We start from the raw sequence: 10,733 nt of genomic DNA, 5'->3' as shown, positions 1-10,733 counted from the left end.
ATTGATCAAACTTATTTTAAACTTTATTGTAGTTTTATTAATGAATGAGAGGGATTTATGTTAAAATTCTTCAAAATACAATGTTGTCCCATGACTGTCATATTTTCAGGGTAAATTCTAAGAAAAAATTTTCTTCGTGAATAAATATCTGTTTACTACATATTTTAATTTTAATTTTAAAGTATATATTTTATAATAAATATATACTTTGAAATTTTAAATTGCATTAAGTTTATAAATATATAATAAAATAATAAAACTTAATAAAATTCGGAGCAATGTGATAGATAACCTTTGATAGCTGCAACGAATTGTGAGTTAGATATACTTTGTATCAGGTTTAAGGCTTTGTGTTTGTTTTAAGGCGTATATACGCTCGTGAACGCACATATATAAACACATATATACTTACATCTAGATATTTTCTAGCTTATCGCTGGCAATTCTTATCTTGCCAGTTCGAATTCCGTCAGTCTTTGGCCGCGCTTCCCACGAGTGTTGAAGATTCTCGCCTGCTCAAAATAACTATCTTCTTGTGTCGAGTTTGAAAAATCGGTTTCGCGTCCGTTCCGTCGAATTGGCACGCGATTCTCGGCATTTTACGGAAACCGTGAAGTCGCACGTCGATAACGGTTCGTGCGCAATTCAATGTTTTTCTGGCGGAGCTCCCGTTAGCGCGAAGGTGATCCTTTAGGAAGTATCGACACGCGTCTTCTTCAGGAGCGTTTAATCTTGCGGAGATGTGAATCCCGAATCGGCGACTATTCTGCGGGTGTAAAACCGGCGTCCTCTCGCATGTAACGTGAGACGTGGTGCGTTGCAGACGGTGATTCAATGCGGGATTTTATCTGCTGCTCAAGATGATCCGGCAGTTTCTAGATGCGCTGGGCGGGAATTCGGTAATATTTTACGCATCCGACTGTCTGTATTTATGTATCTTAGATATACGATCCTTATACTGAGAAGAATGTCTGGTTGGATTAATTGAAATTCTGGTTGAAAATGGACGAAATCAGAATTTTCTGGTTGTTAACTACCCGGGAGTACTATTGCGTGGAATTTTCACCAAATTCTTTTTAAATTTAGTATAGTTTTTATTATTAAAATTTTAATGACTTAAAATAATATTTAATAAGACTGTTTAACATTAAAGTTTATTTTTTACATTAAAAGGTAGCATTCCAGATTTAATATAGATTGACAATTATAAACTAGAAAAAATCTTATTTGCAATGTGATATACAATATTATATTAGTAACAGATAAGACGACGAGATAACTCACGTGTCCATTGAATGTTCCGCAAACGATAAATCGTAATATATTTAGATAAAATTTTCTATGATGTACGACAGCGCATAAATTTGTAAATAAATATCAGAATATATTTTTCTCTCATTCTCACTGCTGCTCTGCAGCTGAAACTATCAATCGGTATTTCTTATATAATAATATCAATTTTTATATATATTATAATAGAACTTCGAAATAAATATATTTATTACGAAGTTCTATTATTATATTTATTGTTAGTAAAATTTGAATTTATTCTCTATGCATTATAAAAGTGAAATATAAATCTCGTAGGTAGAACAATATTTAAAAGGTCACTTTATTTATAATTCAAAAAAGTTTTAATTACGAAATAAAAATTCATTATAAAATCGGCACTTCTGATATAATTTATTCCTATATTTATCTAGATGCTCTATTATAATATGATTAATAAATTTGAATTTAAAAATTAAAAATAATTGTTAAAATTAAACTTTACAAATCATCATGCAAATTTTTTCGTTATACAGTATCTAATAATTTTTCAATCATTAAGATATAATTTACATAAACATGTTATTACACGTAATGCAATCAAATTGTACAATTTCAACTTTACGTGTAAAAAATAATTGCTTCTTTTATTCGTATCTCGTGTCATAGTTGCAGGAAACTCGACTGTGTCATAATTATGAGGCGCGGCGGTAATAAAACGATCAATAATATTGATCGATGGTACGCATTTCCGAAGTGATCCGAGATCTGTCGCCTAACGCGTAATTGCCCGTGTTTACGGCGTCCGATTACTTGTCCAGCTGTTATGCATAAATCACAACCGAATTAGAGCGTCACGTTAGCCCGCGGAACTGCCGATAATTATTTGTTTTTAATGCCTGGGATAATTACGTGCGTGTCGTATGCGCGTGCGTAATTATGGGGCGCAGGTTCACTAAAGCCTCGAGACACAATTGGAAAGCACAGGCAATAAGAACAGAGCGCATAACAGATTTTAACTATCAGAAACACGTAATTCTGATATCTGATAGATTGAAATCTATTATTCCCTGTTCTTATTACCTATGTTTTTCAATTGTACATTAAATTTTAAGTCCGTGTCACACTATTTCAGAAAAATAGAACAAAATTATATTTTAACTGTTAACTGTAATATAGGTAATAATAATAAATAATAATAATAATAATAATTTTACAATAATTATTGCAGAAAAATGTAAAGACAGATTCTAATATTTTTTGTAGATCTTACAATTTGCAGCTTCAGTTTAGAGCTTTGTTTCAAAAAATAAATGATTGGGACGTAGTTTGCTTGAATCAGAAATTGTACTCTCTAAATTCTTTAGAAGGGAATCTCATTCTAAAGAGTGAAACTTGAGCTAGTTTTAAAAAAGAATGGTACAATTTTCAATCTTTAAAAGTGGGATTTCACTCTTTAGAGTGAGATTCACTTAAAAATTTTTAAGTATGCATCGTGGACGCGGCTTATCATCGGTAATTTGCGAATTATGAATCGTTGATCAACTAATCTGATTAGCTAGTTTATCAACTATTCACAGTTTGCAACCTGCAACTACAATGTGTGACACTAGACTTGAAATATTTACCATTGAATACGAGAAATATTCTTAGAATCCGTCTTTAAATTTTTTTATAATAATTATTATTAAATAATTTTTTAATTATTATTACATGTATATATTATAGTTTACAATAATTTTGTTTTATTATTTTTCTGATAATGGGTCAGTTTTTCATTATTTAGTTAACACTTGTAGTTTAGTTTGACCTCTTAACTTGTAATAATTAATGTAAAAATTGTGTTTTTTTAATTATGGTTAATCACTAAACTAATAGTGCTATAATGATAATTTTAAAAGTTCTTCACTACAAAACTATCAGTTTATTAGTGATTAACCATAGACAGAAAATACAATTTTTACATCATCATCAATCTAACATTATCAGTAAGCTTAACCACAAGTTAATTAACAAATGAAAAACTCAACCTGATACCAATCTTTCATTACCTGTAAGTACAGATACGAGTGGAAAAAGACATATAAGAGTCAATAAAACTTTGTTAAATTTTCTGTGCGTCAAGACATAAAATGTATTCTTAATAATAACCTTAGAACAAAATTATTCGAGAGACGTAATAATTATATGAGTTATGAAACAAAAAACTTATTACAACCTTTGTTTCAACCTTTGATTAGGACATCTTCAGATAAAAATATTTAAATATTGTGAACATTAAAACTGAACTAATACGTATTACTGATAAGAGAAGAGTCCTTTACTAATTTTTATTTAATTTTCATTACCTGGTTAAGCTTAACCACATTTGATGTTTCGCCCAATAAACTTCATTCATGGCATCATTATAGATGAAGCCCATTGAACAAAACATCAGGTTAAGTCTCCCACAAATTAACCAGAAAATGAAAACTGGGGTCTAAATGGAATAAGAGAGACTAGAAATTGGACTAGATTAAAAGTTGGACGCGAGTTCGCAAGCGTATCGAAGCGATGGTGATACGGACCAGCGATAGCGTCCTGCTTTTTATTAAATGCCACATTTCAATAATTCCGGGGCGATACGACACACGGTGTAACGGCCTCATGATTTGCCAGTTCTTTATCGCACACGAAACAGAGTGGAAAGATGATGCATGATTTCGATGAGTTTTCACCCCATCACGAAAATCCTTTCTTAATTGTTTATCCGGAGATAATTCCCGCGATTGAGATGTTATTGTGGAGATTGTGTTATCTGCGAGCGACACATTCGCTTATCGGAACGTTTTTATAGAAAACTGCTGTAGAATTGTTAGGCTTTTTTAATATTTCAGTTCTTTCAACTTTTAGCAATGAAAAAAATGCGTTCTCTTCTGCGAAGGAGTATTTATTTTGCTTACACATTGAGAGAAAAATATTTGAAAATTATGATATAATTGCATAGTGAAATAATTGTAATTAGGAGCTCTGGTTTTATAATTATTACTGCTATTATGCTATACTTAATAATAATTATATTTATATAATCTTATATTTATATACTAAAAAAGTGGTATAGTTGAAATGAAAATAATTTGAATTTATAATCGTTTTTGGTGCCAACTATAGGTATATCTTTTATATAATATACTATAAACTTATTATTATTAATATAATTATAATAATTACAATTGTTACCAATATTACAGCAGTAATAATTAGAAAAATGGAGTTTTTAATTATAATTATTTTACCATAAAATTATAGTCACAAATAATAAACACTTTTCTTTTAGTGTACATCTGGTTGAATTAATGCGTTCTTGTGTGTGACAGTGATAAGATTTTTCTGCTTATTAGTGCAGGATTAGATATATTGTCTTTTAAAGGACAATTCTCGTTATTCGATGCGTAAAATTAGATAGTCATTAAATCTTTACTTGCACACATAATACAACTGTCGCAGAATTTTCGACTTTTAATTACTGTTAAATCTTAAGATAATTATGATTGTTTATAATTTACATACATAACAATGTCTTATATTCGAAAATTGATGGAAATGTTTATTAAAAAATGTCGTTTTTTTTAGCCTCGAAGCGGGATGTCCGTGGGTTCGGGCGGCCGGGCGCCGTTTAAACGGACCGCACAAAATATACAGCCGCCCGCAAAGAAGTCCAGTAGAAGCCAGTAAGTATATATCTTAATTGCTATTATGGTTATAACAATAAGTTCCTGCTAGATTTACTTGGCAAACTTACGAATGAGCTGCGGAAATACTACTGTTTTACACAGATTCGTCAATACGATTTCAAAGAACTATTTATTGTAACTATAATTATAAATTTATTCAAACTTCAAAATATTGATTAATATATGTCAAATATTTATGCCTGTTTCTATTAATGTAGATTAACTTTAATTTAGGTTCAACTTATTTTTCATTTTTTCTAGTTCTAAGAAAAGTTCTTAGAAAAAAATGAAAAGTATATTGAATTGAAATTAAAGTTAATCTACACTGGAGATGGGCATGGCAATTTGATACAAATAAACCAAATCTCTGTAAATTATAATCATCTCTAAAGAAAATTGAAAATCTAAATATAATAATCAAGTTTTAATTTACAATAATGACAAAAGAAAGAGAGAGGAGAGAGTAAGAGAGAGGAGAGAGAGAGGATTTATATTTTTATTTAATACATGAAAGCATTAATTATTGTACTTTCAAAAAATGTATGTTTAGAAAAAAAATTATAGTTTTACAAATTCCTGTATTATCGACCGCGCTCTGTTTATAGCTGATTCTCTGCAGTGAATGAAGCGCGATGTAGAGGACGCCAATATGCAGTTTCGTCGCGGAGCATAAGGGTCTGCCCACAATGAAAAAAATATTTGTAATAAATTACTAACAGAAATATTAAGAATAAGAATAAATATTAAATATTAAATGTTAGAGATTAAACGTAACAAATGGATACAAATAAGATGCGCGCAATGGATACAAATAAGATATGGTATATAATACATCTTATATCTTATTTATATCTATTGTGCGTTATGTTCAATCTTTATTCTTAATTTAAAAAAATTTTTTTAATATTTAATATTTATTTCTGTTTCTAATATTTCTTCCATTGTGCGCACAGCCTAAGAAAGATGCTTGTTACCGCAATAGATGCGGCATAGTAAGACGGATTCCATGTTTGTCACGGATCGGGAAACCGGTCTTCCCATTATTTTTCCAGGAAGTCCGTTATTCACCTGCCGTTACAGACGGCTTCCCGTCTTTATTTCTGAGAATTCTTTATCGCGATTTGAGAAATCATTTAGCGTCCAAATCTCACTCGGTCGATTTTACCGTTTAACGCATCAGAAAATTGCACCTACCTAACTATGTCAGTCACAAAATATTTTATTTAGACATTTTAAACTAAATTAGAACAAGAACTGTTTTAATGCTGGGAATGTCTGAATTTTGAAACGTTATTTTACAAAGCAAAAAATGTTATAAAATAAGTAGAAAATGTTAACATCGACAAACAATAATTAGTAAAAATTGTTTCTTTTGTTATATATAAAATATGTGTACATAAAACTCTCACTTCTTAAAATCCAACACATCATATGGATTGACAAATTTATTTTGTTGAAAATTTATTGCGCACCTCCGCTCGTATCAACTCTTATTAGCTCGATTGTAGATTATATTTGTGATTCTTTTGTTATGTAATACATATATTTTTGTTGAACATTTACTTATTTTAACTAACAATTTTATTATATCGCTCATTTTTTACAACGACATAATTACAAAATTGTCACTTTGGAGTTGCTTACAGAAATAGAATGAAAACATAAAAAAAGAATATACATTATTATTCTTCTACAATTTGTTATTTAACAAAATTACTTTTCTAAATTAATATTACAAAACTTGATCATTTAAAACGTTCAAAGTTATTTGCTTGCAAACTTTGTTCTTTTTAGTTGTGTCGTAACAAATGAGCGATAAACATTCATTAAAGTAGGATATATATTCTATATATTTATTTAAGTTAGAAAGACGTAATTTAAAGATCGATAAATTGTTGGGGATATAGCTCAGTGGTAGAGCATTCGACTGCAGATCGAGAGGTCCCCGGTTCAAACCCGGGTGTCCCCTTCAGTTTTTTTTGTATATAGTTTTTTTTTAAGCATTTAAAAATGTAATCTGAATTTAAATCTGAAAATAATTTTGTTTTATCATCAAAATAATTACGTAGGACACTCAAATTGGTTAGAACATCAAAATGTTTTATAGCATTATCGTTATGTTTAAGTGTTCTGGATAATTATTCTGAAGATTCAGCAAAAATTATTTTCAGATCTATATCTAATTAAATTTATAAATATATATCTCAGCAAAATCGGTCTTTCTGTAGCTTATATCATCTTCATTTACCTACGCGCACATTATTGTCATTTATTTAAAAAAAAAATTACTGTTGAACTATTTTGAAAAAAGAGAAATCTTATTAAACATTAATTTATTTTTCTAGATTGAATTTCTCTTTATTTTCAATAATTAAAGTATTAAAGATTTTCTCTCGTTATCATAGTGAGATCTTTATAAGTAATTCTACTATTAATTTCCGTTTACTATTAATTTTCGTAATAAGCTGCTGAAATTTTCGCGTGCGGAGTATTCTCGCACTGGAATACGCAACAAATTAATCTCTGTGAAACTTATATATGTATAGCTCCCTTGTGATAGATGTTACCCGTGTAACTTTCTAGGATTAATAATAGGTAGAAACGCGCAAGGTGTGTTGCAACCTCTCTTGGCTATGATTAACGTGAGATAGTGCTCTTGCAGATAGAATTACCGGACGCTCCCGTAAATTCACATTGCGTTTTATCGTATAGAATCCAATTCTCGTTGGACGAGCGAACGCCACGTAACAGAGATAACCGGATAGCCGACGCACGTGCTGTGGACCGGTATTATTATCGCGAGCCGGTTCGGCGATGATATCGTCCTCTAGAAAACTCGCTTCTTTATCTGTGACGTTTGTCACGCAAAAATGGAAAAACGAGTGTTTAACCTTTTTTTAATGCAGCCGCACGATGACTCAGTCTCGTTTTCTTTCAGTTTACATAACGTTTGATAACTGCGACGTACACGTTTAAAAAACGCTCGAGTTATCCCTGGTACATTAGAAGTTGTGTGGAATAATCCATTGGAACGTTAGTCTTTATGCAAAGGCAGCTTAGCTTCTCATGTAATAATTTAGTTAATAACCAGCACACGATATCATTGTTATTTCGATGATTCATTGAATTAATGTGTCATTTCTTATATCGTTTATTAAAAACTTTTTACGCTCGTTTCTACATTGAGAAAAATGTTTGGTTGGAAATGGACGAACCAAAAAATTTCGACTGTATTAATCAGAATTCCGGTTCTCAACTAGAATTCTAATAGATTTAACCAGAAAATTTTGATTCATCTATTTTCAACTAGAATTCCAATTAATCCAAGCAGACATTTTTTTATATACCGATATAAATTAACTTTAATCTTGATTTATATAGCTTACATTTCATCTTTTTTTATTAATTTTTACCTAGAAAGAACGATTTTGTTGAAATGTCTACAGATAGATACAGATTTGAAAATAATTTTTGTTAAATAATCAAAGTAATAATTATGTAGGAAATTCAAACATGATCAATGCTGCAAAAAATTTTAATATACTTGTAATCAATTTAAGTGCAGCCTACTTTCTAAAACTTTTAGAGTGTATCTCGCCCTGAAGAGTGAAATTTCACTCTTAAAGATCGAAAATTGAGCCAGTCTTGAAAAAGAGTGGCTCAATTTTCAATCTTCAGCGTGAGATTTCACTCCAAAGAATTTAGAGAGTACATAATGGTACATAATCATTTTGATGGTTCAACAAAGTTATTTTCAGATATCTAATTAAATTTTGAGATACTTTAGCAAAACTGTTCTTCCCGTGTAGAATTAGAAAAAAATGAAGAGGAAGTTGTGAATCAAGATTAAAATTAAAATTAATCTACATTAGTAGAAAAACGGGCCTTAATCTTGTTTTTGTATGTCGATCTCTTTTTCCTTGAGAAAAGACAGACATATCAGACTTCTCGTGTCGACACGAGATACGTATAACGGCTTGCCTCGTACTTGATTTTATCAGTGGCACGACAAATCGCTCATAATTTACGTAATGCCGGGTGAGCGTTGTTAACCAGGTGCGGTAAGCTGCTTAGAAAGAAATCAATCCGTTTCGCCAGGTCTGTTGAGCGATCGAATGATCGGACGATTGATCGTTCATTCGTTCGTTCGTTCGTTCGCAGCAAACGGATCCAACGAGAGGGCATTGACCAGCGGTTGCGATCGAACTGACCTCATCAAGTAGCCGATACACACTGCTGAAACCCGTCGATACGCTAAACTCGTCGAATCGAGTTCTCGGATGTCTCGAGCCTTCCCTTCGTCCTTTTCAAATGTGCGATTTTGTCCCAGGTCCTCGATGACAACACTTGGAGAAGCGCACATTCAGCGTCGAAATTAGTATAGCTAGCTGGCATTAATTTTTAGGATCTTGATTATTCAGTGTACATAACTGGTGTGGTATATGTTATTTTATATTATATTTATATAAGAACGAATTCAGGTAATATATGTTGTGTGTGGTTAACGTTTTATATATTTCAATAATAGTTGAAAAACCTCTGAGAGCCGACGCTAGTTTTAGTTGCGCACAATAATTTTATTTTATTTTCAGTTCACACATAAGATAAAATAATTGTACATTTCCCGCGTTTTGGATCCTCTTCAGTATTAAGTTGTCGTATAACTAATTTTATATATTTCCTAAATGTATCTAATATTTTATAACTATCAGAAACGTATATACTGCATGTAACCAACATGTGTTACTCGGAAATGTTGACGAAACATGTTTGATTGATAAAAGATTGTAAAAATATGTCTTTATTCTAATTTTATTCCAATTTATTCTTATTTTTATTTTAATCTGTTACTATATTTTTATTTATATTATAACGTAATTAACAAAAGGAGATTGAACGGAAATGAAATTGTATGCCGATATTTGTTAACTAATCTCGGTAAAAAATTTTTCATGCATAAATATGTATAAATATACATAAACATGCATAAATAATCATAAACATTTATAATTATATATGAGATATGTCCATACATGTTCATATATCCTTTTTTCTTTTATAAAATTACTTTTTAGCGTAATAGAAATAATAATAGTAATGTGGAAACATAAATAAGAAATAATTAAAGGGATATTTTCACATTGTTTGTTTTAGAAAAAAAAACAAATTTAGGAAAATATAAAAAAAATTGCTCATACATAATTATGCTTAATTTTATATATAATTATACATAAATAATTTTTTATATTTCCTTAAACTTGATTTTTTTCTAAAACAAATAGTGCGAAAATTATCTTTTTAATTATTTTTAATGTTTTCATATTACGATTGTTATTTCTATTACATTAAAAAATAATTTTACAAAAGAAAGAAAGATATATGAACATGTATGGACATATTTCATATAAAATTATGTTTGTGAATATAAGCTTAGTTAATAAATACCAGTGTATAATTTAATTTCCCCCCCCCCCCCGTTCGATCTCCTTTTATTAAATATTAATTATAATCAAATAGAGAAAAATCACTTTTTCATTATTATTTTATATTACGTAACTTAAACTTTTTTTTTCTATGAACGTTCCTCTAATCTATTATCAGTAAGTAAAGTCAGCTTCGTCAGCCTAGATAGATAGAAAAATTCTAGGAAATTAAGCGGTTTATTAGCTTAAAGCCTCCGTCGTCTCATTAGTAAGCTTTCCTGACGTTATTCTCTCGATTATGGCTTCGCTGTAACGCGTGATAACGAAA

General features: G+C 30.1%; 1 protein-coding gene and 1 non-coding gene across 7 annotated transcripts in view; both read left to right on the top strand.

Moving 5' to 3' along the window:
* The window catches only part of LOC108758363 (cytospin-A), a 63,940-nt gene that overhangs the window by 21,642 nt on the left and 31,565 nt on the right, over positions 1 to 10,733 (top strand). For 5 of the 6 annotated variants that reach the window (XM_018503259.1, XM_018503261.1, XM_018503263.1 and 2 more), the window contains exon 2: positions 4,882 to 4,979. In XM_018503259.1, coding sequence (XP_018358761.1) covers positions 4,882 to 4,979 — 98 coding nt within the window. Of the gene's footprint in view, positions 1 to 840; positions 900 to 4,881; positions 4,980 to 10,733 lie in introns of those variants that run through there. The other variant, XM_018503260.1, reaches the window with a different exon arrangement.
* TRNAC-GCA (transfer RNA cysteine (anticodon GCA)) lies at positions 6,880 to 6,951 on the top strand. Its single transcript has one exon. It is a non-coding gene; the product is annotated as a tRNA-Cys (tRNA).

Source organism: Trachymyrmex cornetzi, unplaced genomic scaffold (assembly GCF_001594075.2).
Source record: "Trachymyrmex cornetzi isolate Tcor2-1 unplaced genomic scaffold, Tcor1.1 scaffold156, whole genome shotgun sequence".
NCBI lineage: Eukaryota > Metazoa > Arthropoda > Insecta > Hymenoptera > Formicidae > Trachymyrmex > Trachymyrmex cornetzi.
Note: the sequence above shows the minus strand (reverse complement) of the source record. Positions and strands in the feature narration are given on the sequence as shown.